The sequence below is a fragment of the Camelus ferus genome, chromosome X (assembly GCF_009834535.1).
Source record: "Camelus ferus isolate YT-003-E chromosome X, BCGSAC_Cfer_1.0, whole genome shotgun sequence".
NCBI classification, from domain to species: domain Eukaryota; kingdom Metazoa; phylum Chordata; class Mammalia; order Artiodactyla; family Camelidae; genus Camelus; species Camelus ferus.
In genome coordinates this window covers 76,377,994-76,397,307 of record NC_045732.1, presented here as the reverse complement: position 1 = coordinate 76,397,307, position 19,314 = coordinate 76,377,994, and the positions used below count along the sequence as shown (strand labels likewise).

Sequence of the window (19,314 nt, the reverse complement as noted above, 5' to 3'; positions counted from 1 at the left end):
TTGGCCTGGTGCTCTGTGGGAGGGTCCTCTCCCACCCCTAAATACCAAGGAAACTGGCCTGTGTACTAACTCAGAACAGAGATTTCTGGGGAGACTTCTTCTGTACCCAGGAAGGTGCTAAGTTACCCAGCTTCTTTTGGATGCCAAGGGATGTGCTCTGAAGGGCTGGAAGGGGTGGAGTGACCGTGGGGGAAATCTCAGAGACCAGGGTACTTGGGAAAGTGATGAGGTGCAACAGGTTGCGCGGGGTAGGAGTGGGGGGTTGCGGGGGGAGGGGCGGGGGATGGGGTACGAAGCGATAGAGGCCAAGTTTGACCCCCGCAGGCTGGAGGAGGTCGCAACCTCCCATCCTGCCCCTACGAGGCCCACTCTGCAGCCTCTCTCCCAGCCGCAGCGGCGGGCCGCTGGTTTCCCCTCCCGGGGCCCGCGCACCGCAGGCTCGCCTCCTCCCCCCTCCCCCACGTCCCCCGCCCCTGGCTGTCTGGCAGCGCCGCAGTGGTGGCGGAGAGGGGCGGGGGGCCTTGGCGACAGGGCTCCTTCCTCCTCTCCCTCCTCCCCTCCCAGCCCGCCCCAGCCTACCCCCGCCTCTCTGCTGCAGCAGTGAACACGTCGTCGGAGATTTCCATCGGGGCTCAGGGGGCGGGGCCGGGGGGGCGCGGGGCGGGGCGAGTGGGAGGAGTGAAAGTTGGAGCCCAGCAAAACCCTCCACACCGCGCTTGGTGCGGACAGACCCAGTGCAGCGACCTCCGCACAGGTGGTCGCGCCGGTCCCCTCCAAGATGTTAGCCAAAGTTCTCCTGATCCTCCTGGGCACATCCGTAATCCTCCCGTCTAGGTGAGTCTCCAACCCAGGACCCAGGAGCCCTCGGAGCCCAGGTCCCTCTGCCCAGGAGCGAGGCCGGCTCCTGAGAGCCCCGCACGCCGCGCCCCTGAAGCCCCGCACGCACCCCGCCCCTGGCCCTCGCACTGTCCAGCCCGGTCCCGTGTCCTTCCGACGCCCACGGCCAGCCTCCGCCCCTCTTCACCTAGGATGGGCGTCCCGGGGCCCCAAGGGGCGCCCAGGAAGGAAAACGGGACGCCTATCACCTGGCCGCTCGCGTCCCCCCCGCCCCCACCCCAGGCCCCTAGACTCCCGCTCCCCAAACCCTGCCGCAGCTGGGGAAAGAGCGCGGCCCTCCCTCTCTGAGCCTTCGGAGGCAAGAGTCCAGCGGCCCGTGGGGTACCCCGCTGGAGCAGGCTCGCGCTTCTGGGGACTCGGGGGGGACTTGGGAAGGTGGCGCCCAGAAAGGTGTGCGGGCAGGAAAGAGAAACTGCGCCTAAAATGTTTGAGTGTTGGCTAATCTGTCCTCTCGTTCAAAAAGAATTTTTTTTCCCTCAGCGCCTACTGAGCACCAGATACTGCTCCAGACCACTTTGACTTTACTTGCTACCCTTCCCGCCTGTCCTCTTGGTGCCAGGCCCAGGCAGGAGCCCAGGTGTAGTCTAAGAGTTCCTGCCCCAGCTCTCCAAACACTCCCCTCCGCCACCAGCCTCCCTCTTCCTCCCTTGGCCCCCTAGAAACCCTGCTGGGTCTAGGGCAGACTGGAGCCTGAGGCCAGGAATGGTAATCTCTTATGTCTGTGGTTTAGGTCTGCATTTCAAGCCCTCCCCCCTCTTACAAACCCTAGAGCTGCCAGTTTCCCTCACATCTTTTTCTGGCCCTGGGACTTTTTGAGGAAGGTTGTCCCCTGCATTTCTGGCTTTTTAGGGTAGAGGATGACTGCTTCATATTTTTGAGACAGCTTCCCAATGGGTGCAAGCTGTCACAAGTTGCTCAGCTTTCTGATCTGTCCAGCATTCTTGAAGTCTCCATGTTACTGGGCTTGTCTTGCTTTTCTGTTTGGGGTTGGGGAGAGGGGAGATAGCTGCTCTTCTCACCCCAGAATGCCTTAGCTTCTCAAGTTGCGTGGCTCCCTGGTGGCTCACTGGTGCACTAGCGGGCTGACCTCATCAGGGGCTTGGTAAATATTTCTGAATGCGTGCTAGGAATTTCCAGTCATCCACATCCCTCCAGATGTGAGCTGGACTGGTTGGGAGAGCTGACATGGTGCCTGATTAGGGCAAAAGAGGGGTCTGGGGGTGCAGAAGGAGGGAGTGGGACCAGAGAGGAAAACAGCATGGAATAGGGGCTATTGTGATGGAAATTACCCTTCCAGACAGAGGAAAGGGCTGCAGTAACTGACGTTCAGACACTGTCCACATGGCAACCTGTGACGTCAGAAAAGAGCTAGGGGGTTGGCAGTGGGGTGTGCTGGCAAGAGTTACCTTGAACCACCTCGCTGTGGCCCAGTCTCAGCTTAAAATCAGTTGTATGACGTTGGGTACAACCCTTCCTCCATCTGGGCCTCAGTTTCTCCACCTGTAAGGTGAAAAAGATGGGAAGAAAAAACAATCCAGTGGCCCTTCTCATGTTCCTTTCCCTCTCCCCAGCCAGTTGAATGAGCATCCTCAGTGGGGGAGGGGGTGCAGAGATTCAGCTCCATCTTGGATCATCGCATCTAGAAGGATGTGGGTGCCTGAAAAGCCCCCATGGAGAGATACCACTAGTCCAGTGCACGAGTGTTTTTCACATTTTTATTATTTCTAGCCCTGAAAGTGGGCTTAATGGCTGGCTGAGAAAAGGTATACATTGTCAGCAGCTCCTTAACCCCAGGGATCACAGGATGAGGGTTTTTTTTTTTGTTTGTTTCGTTTGTTTTTTTACTGGCAAAAGCAATTTGTAGGATTACAGCAATCTCAAGACCCTCTGAAATCATTTTCGTCACAGACAAAGTCTGGGAGCAGAGGGACTTCCGTGGTCCTTGGGCCTTTGCTTGTATGTTTGCCTTTTGGACCTCGGGGTTCTTGCTGTTGGCTTTGGACATCTGGGAAGGGCCGTTGCAAGCTCTTGGGTGGTCTTAGCTAGCACTGCCAGTCCTGATTATGCCATGGTCCCAGCCACGTCACTCATTTTGCAGGGTCTCAGTCCCCTAGTTCTCCCTCTCCCCCTCCGGCAGTGGCTGGTATTGTCTACTCAGAGGACTGGGGGGAAAGCCTCAGGGAAAGAGAACATCTCTGGGTATGGCATTTGGAAATGCAAGCTGCTTTTCCCAAGTCCAGTTCTTCCCTTGCCCACAATGTGAATTAGCTATTTCAGACATGAGAAACGGCATAGACTTGGCACATATGTACCCCAGTTAAGCTTGAAATGCTGCAGGAAAATGCATTTTGCTGTTCAAGTTGGCAGTCCCTTGGTCTGCAGTCCAGAGACCATGTCCACATTTCCTGCCCTTTTAACCCCTTATTTAAGGAAGCAAGCTGTCTTGATTGCTTTTTTAAAAAAATAAATCATTTGGAGGTGTAACATAGAAATATGAAAGTATAGAAATCATGAGTGAACAGCTCAGTGGATTTTCACAAAGTACACATGCCCATGTAACCAGTACCTAGACTAGAAAATAGAACATGGCCAGTTCCCTCCCCCCACCCTCCACAAGCTTCACCACCTGTCCCCTCCAAGTACACCCTCCTCCCCAAAGGAAAGCACTCTCCTGCTTTCCAACATCACAAGTTAATTTTGATGATTGCTTTTTTAAAAGCTTTTAATTATAATTTTTTTCAAAGACATGTAAAAGTACAGGGAACAGTAGAGTGAATCTCCACAACCCATCACCAGCCTCATTATCAACTCATAGCTGCTTATTTTCTCTGTATCCCACCCATTTGCCATTTCCAGCTTAAATTATTTTAAAGACAATCTCAGACATCATATCATTTCATATGTAATTATTTTAGTATGTATTTCTAATAAGAACTTCAAAAGCATAATAAAATACCACTCTTACACCAAAAATTTTTAGAATAATTTCTTCATGCTGAAGAAACTTACCAGTGTTCAAATCTCCCCTGTTGTGTCATAAATGTTTTTTGCTTTGTTTTGTTTTGTTTTTTATGGTTTGCCTTTTAAAACCAGGCTCCAAATAAGGTCCATATAGTAGCAGATTTTACTAGCATTTTAATCTTTCAAAATACTTTTTATTGAATTAGAACATATATGCAGAAAAATGCTCAAATCATAAGGGCATGACTTATGAGTTGTCAGAAAATGATCACATTGGTATCAAGACACCCACATGAGGGGCTAAAACATGACCAGAACCTTAGAGGCCCCCTAGTGCCCTCTTCCTCACTGCCTGCCAGCAAAGGTAGCACCACCCTGATTTCTAACACCATTGGTGAGTTTCATACATTGGCAGGCAGCTTTTTAGAGGGTTTTTTTTTTGTAATTTAATTATTTTTATAATTTTTTTGGCTGTGGTGCATGGCTGTGGCACTCAGGTTGGACTCCTGTTAACCATCTGTTTCCTGGATAGCCTCTGGGTGAAGGCCTCAGAGCTTCCCCCACCCCTGGCCCCCAACTCCAATGCAATGAAGTCTCACAAAAGCAAAGAAATGCAGAATATTCCCACAGTGTTCTAGAACATTCCTCAGCAACCCTGGCCCTCTGCCTGCCCACTTACTCCCACATGGTGCTGGTCAGGCAGACTGGAGACCAAGGCTAGTAACAGCAGCTGATTGGCCAGAGCTCACACATTTTACGTTGCCCTCTTCATTTTACGTTGAAAAATTCTTTTAAAAATCTTGAACCTAGTTTTGTTATTGATTTTTTTTGAAAAATAAAGAATTACTGTTAAAGGAGGGTAGCATGGGGAGTTCCCAAAGAGCAGCAAGATTTAGAAGAAATTAACTAGAGTAATCTATTACTGGCTCTTCATTTACTGTTACCAGTCACTATTCATGCCCTGGGTTGTAGCTTATTTTGGTTTGCTTTTGTCCCAAGAGACATCACCTGGGCCCCCTACAGAGTGGAGGACAGAGCTTCACTTTTTTTATTTTTATGTTCTAGGATTGAAGGACCTCATGTTGAATCAGAGAAGGCACCCTCTGCTAGTGATGGTGATGTCTACGACCCCAAGTCTCAGGCTCCTGAAGAGAAACCCTCTTCTGAAGAAATAAAGCCCACTGCTACCGATACACAGGACAGACTTGGCAAAATGCCAACAGCCACTTTCATCCTGGACAGTCTCTTTAACAACTACGACTACAAACTGCGCCCTGGCATTGGCGGTGAGTAGTAGAACATAGTTCTCCTCAGGCCCAGAGGGGAAGAGAGTTGAGGGCATAAGTGTGGAGAATGGGCCTGGGGTATAGGTGATGGTGCCATGCATGTGGGCGGGAACAACTGCTGCTGACCTGTCAAGTAAGAGGTATCAACTCTAGTCTCAGCAATGTCATGACCTTGGTCTAGACTTTTCCCTTCTCTTACCTTCAGTTTCTCCAGCTGTAAAATGAAATGACTTGGGTAGATAATTGACCTTCAAGGTATGTCCAACTCTTAGCACTCTATGAATTGAGTCTTGTCACGAAAGAATACAGAAAGAAGTAGTATCGGATGTTAAAACCATGTGGTCCAACGCTTACCCCCTTTATTCCCCATTGACCACACCCTCTCCTGACCCATGCTTCTGTTTGACACTTAACTCTGCCACTTCTACTTACTTTACAGAGAAGCCTACTGTGGTCACTGTCGAGATCTCTGTCAACACCCTTGGTCCTATCTCTATCCTGGACATGGTGAGTACTGAGCTTTGGTTATAGTATATTCTAGTCTAGGGAGCATAAGGCCTTTCATACCTGTTTTTTCTGGGTGTCTGTAACAAGCGTTTTGGGGGGAAGAGATTTTAACCAACACTGACTTGAGAAAGAGGCTGCAAAGGATAAGTCCCTTGTTGCCTGAAGAGGACCTTCAGAATCTTGACTATATCTTCCAGTCTTTCATTCAAAATAAAAATAAAGCAACTTTAAACAACACGATGGAATGGCTCTTTTCTTCTGATAATGATTTTTATGGATGTAAGCTTATAGTCACCAACTCTTGCTCTAGGACTGTTTCTCTAATTTTGCTCTAGTTCCTTGTCTCCTTTCATACTGCTGTCATCCTAGTGTCAGTGCTGTCCCCAGTTAGCCTTCAGTATCTCTCACAAAATATATATCACAATGTACCTACTAACCTGGCCTCCTGAGTGATGTGCCTCCTACTGCCCTGACCTTGCTTAAAGCATGAAGTTCAACTCCACACTCTAGCAGTCAAGGCTTTTGATGGCTGGAGCCAACCCAGGGCTCTAGTTTTATTTCTTTTCACCCTTTTAGAGTCACACTAGTGTATGGGTGTTCCCAGACTATCATGTGCCTGAGCCTACATTTGAGCTATTTCCAGTTTGGGATGGCATGTCTCCAATTTTCTACTTGTAATAAGCCTTATCCTTCAGGGTCTACCTCAAATGATACCTCTTTCATGGCATCTTCCCTGACCTCTACAGCTGTTAATTGCTCCCTTCCTACTCACACCACACTTCTTTCTTTGGCTTTCAGATCTAGCTCGTCTCACAGTTGTTTATGTGATCTTCCCTACCTCGCTGTTTTGTAACTATGCACTGTGTGTTTGCATTGCTCTCTCAATTATGGGTTCCTTGATGTCAAGGACTCAGTATATGTTAGCTGAGCAAATTATGAAAGATGTTCTGCAAATGTCACTTTCATCTGCAGAGGCTGACAATGAGTAAGGCTGTGGTAACCAACCCCATCATGGCCATAGCTTTGACCTGGCCCAAGTCAGACACAGTTTTAGCATACACAGTGGTACCCAACAAGCACCATATAATTGAGTGAGCCCAGAGTCTAGGCTCTGAGATTGTACTTGCAAATAGATACTCAAAGGTAAGTACACATTGATGGAAGATCAGTGTTTACATAGGCTGAGTAGAAGAGTGGGGGATTCCCCATTGTGATGCTTTGTTTGATATCCAATTCCTGAAGCACAGTGAATGGCTATACAAAAAGTTACCCCCGAACACAGTGTCTTAAAACAACGAATAGTCATTAGGTCACAGCTCATGTGGGTTAGGAATCCAGGCATGGTTTAGCTTGTCCTCTGTGCCAGTATCTCACAAGGCTTCAGTTAAGGTGTCAATCGGGTCTGGGGTCTCATCTGAAGACTCAGTTAAGGGACGATCCACTTCCCAGTTCTCACATGGTTGTTGGCAGGGTTCAGTCCTTCTCTGGCTGCTGCCTGTAGACCTTCCACAGTCCTTGCCATGTGGGCCTCTCCACAGGGTAGCTCACAGTGTGGCAGTTGGCTTCCCACCAGTGAGCAAGAGCACGAGAAAAGGATAGAAGCCACACACTTAGGGGAAATAACAAGAAAGAAGAGAAAATGAGAGTAAACAGCTCTCTTTGACTTTCTGTTGATATCTTAAAACTTTTTCTTCCCTCTTCCCTTGATGTCAGATTTATTATTTGCTGTATGAATGTGCCTACCACTGAGTGTGATTTTATCAATCAGCTTGATTAAAATTGTTGATAAACTAAGAACCACCGGGTTCTGAGCCAGAGCTTGAGGTCTTCCAGTCCCACCATCATGGCCACTGTTGACCCTTAATAGGAAATGGACCTTTTAGATCATTAGTGTGGGAATCGAGAAAGTGGCCTGAAGAGTAGTAGATAATTTTGTGGCTACAGTCTCCTTGCTATTTGTGTAAGATATAATTTGGGGAAACAGTTTCTATCATCTGCAAGAGCCCTGGTGGCAGCAGAGCAGCAGCCCCACTTAGTAGCTGAGTGCCCTATTCCTCCTTGCTGTGCCTCCTGGTGTTGGCAGCATTGGTCTCACCTGAAGTGCTGATACCTGACAAGACCGAGCGGTACAGTTGAATAACTCAGCTTTCACCGAACCTGGCATGCAACACAGAACTGGTCCAAAGAGGAGCCAACAACTTGATTTTCTTTGGCCAGTAAGGTGGTGCTTTAGCCTGAGCCAAATTCCTTTAGAAGATTCCAAATACTCACATGGTATTAAATTTCCTGGAGAAGTCTGGCCTTCTACGTAGTTCCAAATTGTGCTTTAAACTGTAGGAGGTCCCGGTCCTTATACAGCCTACTTTTCTGGGGTGAAACTGTAGAGTCCTGCACTGGGTGAGGAGGGGGCGCATATCTGTCTCACACAGTCACAGCACTTGCCAATGAACAAGTCTCCTCAGATCTTTGTGACAGCCTGTGTGGCAGGCCAGGCAGCCACTGGGATCCTCATTTTCTGTTTGAGGCAACTGAGCCTCCCAGCAAGGTTGTGAGTCCCAACATCCTGTTACACAGTGAGTGCGGTTGTTTGAGGGAAGTTCTAACATCCTTTAGTCAATCAGAGGTTGTGCTGAGCACAGGATTTGTCCTTAGGGAGAGCAAACTGAACCCACAGCATGTGGATTTAAATCAACTGTTTCTACCAATCTCCTGGCTAACCTTTTGAAATACATATCCTGAGCCTAGAAGGCAGTGACCAGCCTGGGAATGACTGCCTATCACAGCATCAACAGTTACTGAGTCTGCTTCTCCCTGTGGTAATTATTGAAAGTGATTCCAATTAAGCCAATTACTTAACACCAAATTTCTAGCATTTCAGCTGAGCTGAAAGAGAAGTACATCCCAAGCTCCCCCGTCAAACTGGGGAAAAATTGAGCCGTTAGTTATCAGTTGATGTGTAGTGAACTTAACAATGGGAATCTTGTTAAATAGAAATGAAATGCTTGTTTGAAACACATAACATAGAGCAGGAGCAAGCTGCGGACTGTGGAAGGGAAGGCTCCTCTGGCTCCCAAGCAGTTCTGCAGGCCAGTTTGGAACTGTCAGCCACTTGGGACTGTACAGCCACTCTGAAGGCCACTTGTGAAGGCTGATGTGGCTGGGCAGGACTAGGGGCTCCCATGTGAATGGTAGCCAGACTCTGCCATCCTTTTTTCTGTGTGAGTCTCAACATTCTCAGTCTGGGGGGCCTGGCTCCCGGCAACTTGGCAGTAGCTCTCACCACCTTTTGGCCTGAGCAGCAAAGGCAAGCAGGAATTGTCTTGACACCTCCATCCCAAGGGCTCTATGGGACCCCATGTTGTGAGTTTCTCGTTGAGGTTCATTGTTTGATGCAGGATAGCTCAGGGGAAAGGCCTAGAGGTCCTGCAGAGGAAAATTGGACCTTCGTACCCAAAGGGATTATTGGTGCAAGTGAAGTAAGCGCTGTAAAGGAAAATGGGTAAAGTTCGTCCCAGGGCAAGGCCATGGTAATGGTCCTCTTAAAAAAGGGCACCTAACCTCTGGATGTATGCATGCGCTATTTGTGTGACATTGCACAAATCTCTTTCTCTCTGAGCCTCAGTGTCCCTACCTCTAAAGTAAAGGAGGCTGGGCTAGCCCTCAAGGTTCTACCGTGGCCTAGTACTGGTAGTTTCAGTTCAAGCTGCTTGCAGTTGTACTGCAGTCTGTTTTCTCTACCTTCAAAACCAGTGGTATGTACTTCTCGCTTCTCATGCTTCTTACTATTAAACATCTTTTTTGATGTTTATGGGATAGAAAGCCTCTAGGGACAAAATCATCATGAGTGTATCTAGGCATGTGCACATGCATATATTCAGAGGTTAGGTGCCCCTTTTTAAGAGGAAAAACAAAACAAAACAAAACAAAACAAAAGATTCAAAAAACATGAGACTAAATCAGCTTTTCTGTCATGACTCAAAGCACTTCATTTTTAATACAATTCTGGAGAATGAAGGATTAAGATGGATTAATCTGTGCTTCCCAAATAAAAGCTAAAAGGGCAGACTTCACTATATACAGTCCAAGGTGTATATGTTTGTAAATGTTTAGAATGATTTTGAGCTGAGATCTTTGATTTGCTATGGAAATGTGGGAACTGAGAGGATTTTAACCTCGCTAGAGTAACACCATAGCCCTACAAGGGAGCGGTGATGTGATGAGCCCAGCCCATGCAATTAAGCTAACATTACCTGCCTGTTTCTAGATGAATTGTGTCTTTCCAGATTGTTGTATATTGGGAATGTTTGTTTTTTCCTTTGAGGAATATCTGTGCAAACCTAGGTGGGCTCCTGTCAACTTGACAGGCCCATCACAGGATGGCATGGACATGTTCTTTGTCTGCACAGTCCCAAATGTATGCTTTTTTATCCTTCTCACCAGGAATACTCCATTGACATCACCTTCTGCCAGACTTGGTATGATGAACGCCTTCGTTACGATGGCAGCTTTGAGAGCTTTGTTCTGAATGGCAACATGGTGAGCCAGTTATGGGTCCCAGATACCTTTTTTAGGAATTCTAAGAGGACCCATGAGCATTCGATGACCATGCCCAACCAGATGGTCCGCATCCACAAGGATGGCAAGGTGTTGTACACAATTAGGTATGTCAAGCCTCTGGAGTCTTGCTTCTTGGAACTCTCCTTCCCCTTCTGAGAATTTTTGGCAAAGAAACACGGGCAGAGGTTTCATCCTGAATAATACTTCTAAGGGCCCGTCCAGCTTTCTTAGACCATGAGTTCAACCCCCTCATGCACAGACACAGATACTAAGGCCTCAAAATAGAAAGATATTGCTTAAGGCCACACACCAAGTTTGTGGCAGGGCTGGGACTGATACCTAGTTACTTACTTCAAGTCCAGAGCTCCCCCAACTATAATATACCAGTATGACTGCATTGCCTAGACAATTCCACCCCAAGTGGGCCCTGGATGTAGAGACATGTCCATGGTGATGGAATTATCCAGGTGGAGCAGCAACACAGCATTTGGAAAGCTACCTAAGACCAGGCTGGACACTTGAATGCCTGGTGGGGGAAGGTTGTGTATAGGTGATATGGGGCAGAGAGGTGGTAGAGAGTGGGAGAGTATTGGCAAGTCCTTGAGGCTGGGATGGGCAAGAAACAAAAGCCCATCTAAGTTGGTCCATACATTTCTCTGGTGATGGAGACTAGAGGAGCCAGATACTTTTAAGCTGTTCTTCCTCTCTTTTTGTCTCTCCTTTAAGCTCTTTGTCTCAAATCCCACTGTTGCCACTCATTGGTGGTGGTCCCCAGGCCCAAGTTGGGTGGATATCTAAGTGCTCAAGGCCAGCCTAATGAGGCTCCTTTCTCCCTTCCAGGATGACCATTGATGTTGGATGCTCACTCCACATGCTCAAATTTCCAATGGATTCTCACTCTTGCCCTCTGTCTTTCTCTAGCTGTGAGTACCTTCTTAGGTTCCTGGGGCCCCAGAGTTGTCATGCTGGGCCCCGTCTTTTTCTCATCTTTGCCCTTTACATTTTTCTGCCTCTGCTTTTCCTCCTAAGATGGTGCCAAGGCTGCCCAGGACCTCCCATTCCATCCTCATCTCCTTTCCTGCTGACAATACTGTCTTGCTTAACCTGGGCCTCATGATGGGTTCCTCCCTCTCGTTTCCACCGCATTCAAGTCAGTCATCTGCCTCTGAAGTGCATCTCAAGTATGTCTGCTCTCCACTGTCGCTACTTTGGTTAGGTCTTTGTCAACTTCCACTTGGCCTTTTGTAATGTTTTCACTTTGAAACTGAACATGACCAAAACTAAGTACATGCTCTCCTTCCAACTTCTACCCCCAAAACAAGTGTGTTGCTTCTGTGTTCTCATCTGTCTCATTGAAAGGCACCATCACCCACTCAAGCTGTCTAAGCCAAGGACTTTGATGCTTCATTCTTCTTCACTTCCTACATCTAATCCATCAATACATCCTGTTGGTGTGCCCTCCTGAATCGTTATTGATCTTGTCTATTTCTCTGCATTCTCACTGCCACATATTTGACTCCTACTTTCATTCATTTTATTATACCTGGGTTACTGCACTGATCTCCCATAACTGGTCTCCTTGTCAACAGGCCATTCTTCTGTAAGAACTAGAGTGACCTAGCTGAAGCATCACCCAGACCTGGTCACTTCTTAGTTTCAAATCCTTCCTGAATTCTCATGGATCAATTCCAGATTCCTTAGAATAACCCTCTAGGCCATTCATAAGCTGGCCCCTACTATCCACTCCCACATACTTCATCCATCCTCTCTATGGCTTTTGGCACTTCCATAATACAACAGGCATTTTCACCTTTGTGTGCATAGAACACCCTCCGCACCCCTTCAGCTTCATCGATACAGAGAATATCCTCAACTTTTAAGACTTATTGGGAATGTCACCTACTATATGGACTCTTTTCTGGGTGTGTCCCCAACTCATCTTTCCCTCCTTTGTTTCCCTACTGTCCCATGGGCAGAAGTTTCTCAGAGGAATTCCAACAATTACAGATGTGTACTCATTGTCTGACTCAGTAAAATGTGAATGCTTGAGGGCAGGGCCTCTTCCTTGCCCATCTCTGTATTTCCAGCACAAGGCTTGGTACTAAGAAATGCTCAGTAAATGCACTTACTGGATGGACTTCAACAATGAGATAAGAGAAGTAAGGTCTCATAGCTGGTGAGGCCAGAGTCAGGACTCTAAGGCATTGCTCAGACACCATGATGGTGGAGACCTCAGCTGGGCTTCCCAGTCTCACATGACCTTCCTTCTCATGTTGCTTTCCAGTTTCCTATCCTGAGAATGAGATCATCTACAAGTGGGACAATTTCACGCTTGAAATCAATGGAAATAATTCCTGGAAGCTCTTCCAGTTTGATTTTATAGGAGTGACCAACACGACTGAAACTATTGCAACCATAGCTGGTAAGTGTACCTATGAGCCAAGGCCAGGTAGAGGCCCAGGAGGGAGGTAGGGATGACTGGAGGTGGCCATCCATCCATACAAATGCTGTGTAATCATCCCATGAAAATGTTGTAGAACATGGCTCCTGTCTTGTAAATGCTAAGCACTTACAACTGTTTGCAGAGGAAACTGAGACTTTGTAACTACATCTCAGTCTCATCTGCAAAGAAGTAAGTGCTTTGCCAAGCCCCGGAGAGGGTAGGTAAGTAGAAAAGTTTTATTGCTGTCAGAATTTGCAACTAGCTTTGTCATGCAGACCCTTCAGTTTCAAGATCTGTGTTACAACTGACCTACTTGGATGACTTTGGGAAATGGAGGTCATGTGAATTTTCCATATCCAGAGCCAATCTAGGTGGTTCTAGTTGAGTGGGAGGCAAAGTCTCTCCTAACGGGAGGTGGAGGCTAGAGTTCTGATGTCAGCTAGGTGAGGTCTGGGATAGCATGGAGGAAGGTTCAGCACCTACAATGGCTGCTGTATCAACATTTATTTTAAAGGAGCAGCCCTGACACACACAGATTCCTGTCAAAGCCTCCACGGTGGATTCAACATGGACATGGTGATCGTTGGTTTTCTGATATTGTCCCAATAATGACTAAAGGGGAGGGTCCTGGGGTCCCTTAAACTTCAGCTCCCAATAGGTGTGAGTGTCTTTGCTTGTGTTCCTAGGTGATCTGAATGAGAAGCCAAGGGACCTCCCTAGGGTTGCTCCCAGAGCAGCTTGGAAACCCTCTTCACACATACTGACCAAATCAGGGCAGTGGTGGCAGTGCCCTCATCGTTTCCAGAATGTGGATGGAACCAGTCACCCAAGCAGCCATTTGCCATGGGAGGCGTCTTGCTTTGCTTCCATGTGGCTAGGCAGAAAATCTGCTTTTGCTTTACTTGTTGAGTGATCACTGGGTGAGGGATAGCTCATGCTCATCTGGCTAGAGCTTTGCTTGCACTGTACTAGGGGCAGAGGGCTGCTTTACAAATGTTTTACTTTTTCTTGGGGGGTCTGGGTAAGCAATTTTACTACCTTTGACTTGGGATCCTTGCTCTTCTTCCAGCTAACCATTGGCCTGCCTCTTGCCTTTCTGCACCTCTGTTTCCCCAGACAGGTGGGGACCCATCATCAAAAGCGGCAGAGGAGACAAGGCCCAGGGGCTTTCAAGTCACTAGTGGTTCCGTTTAGTAGATGGTTGTGCATTGTTTCAAAATGGTGCCCTAGTGACTACAAAGCCCCAGAGCCAGCATCATCACCAAAGCAATGACAATAGGTAAGCACCAGTCCTCCTTGGGAGAGAAGAGAATTCTTGGGGAGAAAGAAGGAGGGCTTCTTTCTCTTTTACTAGAGATCAGTTGATCTTGAATCATGGTTTCCTCAGTACCGTAGTTATCTTTGGGATTGATCCCAACTCTTTCAGCCGGCCCTAGGCAGTTCTCTCCATCCAGAGCTGATTTATGTACTCAGCTCCTAAGGGAATAGGAATGCAGTGGTAGCTTGCTACTCTGGCCACCTTGGGCCTTCAACCAGAGAATCTCTGCTTCAGGAGGCTTTCAGAGAGTCCATCCTTACCCCCAGTGAGCGTGTCATCTTTCACTGTTGGCTGTTAAGTCCCTGATGGAATCTTACCCATCATTAGGATTTCAGTTTCTTGCAAGGGAATTTCTTCCTTTTATAGACAATTCTGTCCATCAAAGACTCTCCTAGTTCACCTGAAATTGGAGTCTCTGGAACTTCCACCATTAGACATTATTTCTTTTTCCCTAGAACTACTGAGCTTACAGTAAGTCTAGTCAGTCTTCTACAGGGTCAGGATCAAAGGACCAGTATTATGGCTCCAACTCTGGGTCATATTCTTTTGTATACTATACAACCATTGTTCCTTTTCCTCCCCTGCTCTTCAAAGCTTTGCTCTACTCATCCCTCTAGTCCCAGTGCTCTGGACACAGTCTTTTTTATTGTGTTTCTCTGACAGTACAGTGACCAACTGTGGTCTGGCTAAATCAGATAAGAGCAGAAAGAAAGAGTCTTTAGCTTTTTTCCCTCTTTGGCTCCTCAGCCCCAGATATCTTTTTTTTTTTTTTCCTTACCCATGCTCCTCTATTCCTCAGGAATAAGAAAATGTATGTTAGTATCTTTACTCAGCCTCCAAAGACAAATTTCCATCTCTTGACAAGTAGAGAAGGTTCTTCTTTGCTGAAATAAATAAAATACAAATAGAAAAAGCTGATAGGATAATAAATCTTATTGCAACAAGAATTTGCAGGGAGTGGTTGTAGCTGAGTAGGGCTGTCTTAAATTGCAGTCAAGACCCCAGGAAAAGGGAACTAGGAACTTGATAAATATATTCTGGCTAGTAGGTAAGTGCGAGTGGTCCCTGCAGCAGCCCTGGAGGAGGAGTTCTATCCACAAAGCTAACTATTCTGGACACAGGTATTCAACTGACCCCAGGCCACTTCCTTGCCTTTTTCCAGAAGATTCTGAGAAGTCTTGCCCCTTGAGTGTCAGTGCTGCCAGGTGAGTAGGAAAGGCTGTTCTTCTCATGCAATTCCAACATTCCCAGACCTGCTGAGTAGGTGATCTATTTTCTAAAATAGGAAGACACATGGACAGGTTAGTGTTCTGGTCCGCTTTACAAAGCTGTTGCCAGGCAGTAGCAAGAGTTGCCCAGCATCTGCTAGGTTCCAGGCTGTGCTGGGCTTGGATTTGCCAGAATGTGGCCACAGGGCTCACATTATGCCTGCTGTGGAAGGGTTTAAAAGCCTACCTAATTCAAGGCCAAACAATTCTACAGCATCACTGAGGTAGAAAATCTGAGCCAACATCAAGGACATGATATCCAATGAATGTGAAGACCTCAGTCTGCCTTGTGGATGTATATTCTGCAGACCTGACATCTAGAGGGCTGACTGAAATTTTCACTTTCAGCCAATTCTTCTATTTTCTCAAAATAGTCAGTTTGGGCTAGGGTACTAGACTAAGAACAGGGAGTCCATGATGCAAATATCGGTATAAGTATGTGCCAGCTGTCTCAGGGAATCTGAGAGTGGATGGGATGAGCTTAGAGTAGGGTGTATGTGTAAGACATCAGTTGGAGCCAGATCACGATGGGCCTTTAGTCTCAGATGATAGAGTGTAGACTTGATTCTTGTAGCTCTTGTGGAGCAGGGAACCACCAGAGGTTTGGGGTTAGGCAAGTGATTTCTTTTGGCCGTTGCTGGATACATTGTAAGAGCCAGAAGTGCATGTGTTAGGCTGTGATTCTGCAGACTAGATATGGCACCTCAGTGGATGTGAAGGCCTCAGTCAGCCATCTGGACATTGGCTGTGTGGTTCTGATATCTAGAGTGCTAACTGATTTTATTGCTTTCATCTGACCCTTCTGCCCCCACTCCAGAAATATGGATGCAGGATGTGGGACAGTGAATTAAGAAAGAAGCAATTAAAGTTCTAGCTCTGGCTTAGCTTTTAACTGACCATGGGCCTTGTGGTGAACCTCCTATCTGGGCTTCTTCTAATCCTCTGTGGGTGGCACTGGGTTAATGTGTGTCTATCCTAGGACCATGGTGGGGATCCCATGAACTGAACAATGGATGGGACCCTTAATATGCATGTCTTGTGCTGGCAGTGCTATAATGAAGTGGTGGGATTTTTTTTTTTAATATCTTCCAGGTGATTTCGTGGTCCTGACGCTTTTCTTCAATGTGAGCAGGCGGTTTGGCTTTGTTGCCTTTCAAAACTATGTTCCTTCTTCTGTGACCACGATGATCTCCTGGATCTCCTTTTGGATCAAGAGAGACTCTGCTCCAGCCAGGACTTCTTTAGGTAAGTGGCTAAGGTAGGCATGCACATGAAGCACAGAATTGCCTTCTTGGGGGTCCTTTCAGAAGTGTAACGTATGAATCAGGAGCTCAGCCCACCTCCATCCTGTGCCTTCCCAGGGATCACCTCTGTACTCACCATGACCACCTTGGGCACCTTTTCCCGGAAGAATTTCCCACGTGTCTCCTATGTTACAGCTTTGGATTTCTATATTGCTATCTGCTTCGTCTTCTGCTTCTGTGCTCTGATGGAGTTTGCTGTGCTCAACTTTCTGACCTACAACCGGGCAAATCCCCGTGGTTCTCCAAAACTTCGCCATGTATGACCTGGGTATGGGAGTGGTGGCAAGGCTTTGGCGTTTGGAAGCATGCAAGTGAGGGCACTAGGACTCATGACACATGGGTGGCAAGCTCACCAAGTGATGGGGGTAACTTTGGGCTTTAGCAGGAATGGAACAAACTTTCCCATGTAATGGTGGGAATCTTGGGCGGGGGAGGGGTGGGAAAGAAACAGTGTACCAAGGACAGAATCTCCCAGAAACCCAGAGGCCACACCCAGGCATGGTTCATCTTCCCTTAACTCATTCCCATTTCTTCCCTTGTTCCTTTCAGCCTCGTGCCCGTGCACGTGACTTTAACCGTCCCCGTGTCCGTGCTATCAAGCATCCGGATGCTTTTGTGTGTGACATCGAGGACTCCGAGGACAGTGATGAAGAGGAGGGCCCATCTTGCCCAGCCCGGCAGTCCATCAAGCCCTGCAGAGCCCCACGTCCTGGTGGCTGCTGCAGGTGGTGCAGGAAGTACTTGTGCGTGGTCCCCTGTTGCGAGGGCAGCATGTGGCAGCAGGGCCGCCTCTTCATCCATATCTACCGTCTGGATAACTACTCACGAGTTATTTTCCCCGTCACCTTCTTCTTCTTCAATGTGCTCTACTGGCTTGTTTGCCTTAACCTGTAGGGACCAGTTGGTGCCCTGTGGGGCAGCCTCCTTAGTTCCCCAGGAGGTCCCACACCCTTTGCTAAGGGAGTTGAGGGGGAAGCAGCAGCAGCAGGAACAATTGGAGAGTGTATTTCCTTCCCCATTCCCCAAACAGAAGCCTGCATGGAATTGGTCTTCATGGCCCTCTACCCTGCCTGGCCCATTCACTGAATCTCCTTGGCAGCCAATTTGAAGTAAAACGGCACACCTATCTGTTCCTCAAGGGGCATTTACGATCCTCCGGCTTCAAAATGTAGGCTCTCAGTGACCAGCTCCCTTAAGACTGTGTGCATGTGTGAGTGGATTAGTTGTCTCCTAAAAGGGCTAACACCCACTGCCTTTTTTTCCCCAAAAACGCAGTACTGCCTTTGTGGTGCTCCAGGCCCAGCTCTGGCCTCAGCCTCAAAGTGCACAGACCAGCTGTTTTCCTGTTCCTGACACCTCCTTAAGGTGCTGGACAGCAGTGTAACAGGGAGAGGGGACCCCATCCTTAAGTCAGAGTATTATATTCTTGATTCTTTCTCCCTGCTCCCCTCTTCCTTCCCCTGCAGATAGACAGACACTGGCGTCATCCCTTTAGGAGGAGGGGAGCCAGCAATTCAGCCTCTTTAGGACAGTGTCCCTCCCTCTGCTGCTGTGACACCTCCCTCTCCCCTCCCCGCTGGGCTCCATTCTTCATCTGCACTACCAGCTCAATGCCTTGCATCCAGTGGGTATCTATTTGTGTGTGTGATAATAGTAATGACCCCCTGCTTTATATGCCACTTTCTCCCTCTTCCTTGACCCCTGTGACTCTTTCTGTAATTTCCCCAGTGACTTTCCCAGCCCTGACCCAGGTGCTAGGCCGTGGTGACTTCCCAGGGCCAAGAAATTAAAGGAACTCTGCTTTTCAGCGAACATTACCCCCATTGATTGGTGCCCACTTAAGGCACACTGTAGGAGTTCTGCCACTTCCTTGGCCCCTGGACCCATGAAGCAGTCCACTCTTATCCCTGGGGCAGTCTGACAATCACAATCAATCAATTGAATTCCCTGAAATTTGTACAGCACTTTACCTTTTGCAAAGCATTTTTGACAGATTATTTCTATTTTGTGCCTCATAGCCCTGTGATCTATTCAGGACAGGTTTCTTATCCCCATTTTGCAGATGAGAACCCTGAGGCACAGATTTCTATGGGACTGTGGCCTCACTAGGAGCTACCCAGGAGCCCACTGTCACCTTCAAGACCACATGATAGGGCTAGGCAGCTCTGATCACATTGATTTGATTCTATAGCCTCTGCTGGCAGGGCCCAGAGCAGCAGCCTCTTTTAATCAGCATTGGCCTGCTCAATTTCTGGGCCTCCGGTGCTCAGACTGCCCCTAAGATCTAACGTCTCCTGGCTCTGGTAACCCAGTGAGATGAATTTGGACACGCCCCAATGCTTGTATATGCTGAATGAAATCTGTGTCTGTATTTTATTGGGGGGAGGGGAGGGTGGGGCTCCATCTGCTTTTTGTGACCATCACCTGAAACGGGGAAATATATCAATAAATATATCAACAGAGTATGAACAGTATGACTGATTTCTTGGGCATTCGAGTTTGTTCTCAGCTCAGCTTTGAAACCTTAAGTCAATGACCCAAACCTTTGTCTGTTACCCTCTCCTATCCATGACTCCCATCCATGACCTACCACATATGCACCATGTACCCCTCTCTCAGTGGAGAACTGAAGGGAAGAGGGTAACCCAGTGGATGGCCCTCTTTTAACTGATTCCCTTACTTGCTCCTATGACTCTTCTCCCCTCCATTCCCCTTTTACTTTGCCCATCATTCTAACTTCACCTAGTCAGCTAGAATTTTCTTAAAGACCATC

General features: G+C 47.7%; 1 protein-coding gene across 3 annotated transcripts; it reads left to right on the top strand.

The window, feature by feature from the left end:
* The first annotated feature begins 701 nt into the window (after positions 1–701).
* GABRE (gamma-aminobutyric acid type A receptor subunit epsilon) lies at positions 702–18,942 on the top strand. 3 transcript variants are annotated; one of them, XM_032475221.1, is made up of 9 exons: positions 702–834; positions 4,924–5,144; positions 5,584–5,651; positions 10,092–10,312; positions 11,049–11,131; positions 12,493–12,630; positions 16,330–16,482; positions 16,677–16,798; positions 17,091–18,942. In XM_032475221.1, the coding sequence occupies exons 1-9, from the start codon at positions 779–781 to the stop codon at positions 17,433–17,435; spliced, it is 1,407 nt and encodes a 468-aa protein (XP_032331112.1). In that variant the 5' UTR covers positions 702–778; the 3' UTR covers positions 17,436–18,942. The 3 variants fall into 3 exon arrangements, with proteins under 3 accessions (XP_032331112.1, XP_032331111.1, XP_032331113.1); XM_032475220.1 differs by having other exon boundaries at positions 16,599–16,798; XM_032475222.1 differs by having other exon boundaries at positions 16,599–16,809; positions 17,091–17,226.
* Positions 18,943–19,314: the final 372 nt, after the last annotated feature.

Bases quoted from the DNA above. Each gene is read 5' to 3' on its own strand.
- GABRE (XM_032475220.1), top strand. From the start codon at position 779: ATGTTAGCCAAAGTTCTCCTGATCCTCCTGGGCACATCCGTAATCCTC. The intron at 11,132-12,492 runs GTGAGTACCTTC...GTTGCTTTCCAG, and splicing joins CCCTCTGTCTTTCTCTAGCT to TTTCCTATCCTGAGAATGAG. The intron at 12,631-16,329 runs GTAAGTGTACCT...AATATCTTCCAG, and splicing joins AACTATTGCAACCATAGCTG to GTGATTTCGTGGTCCTGACG.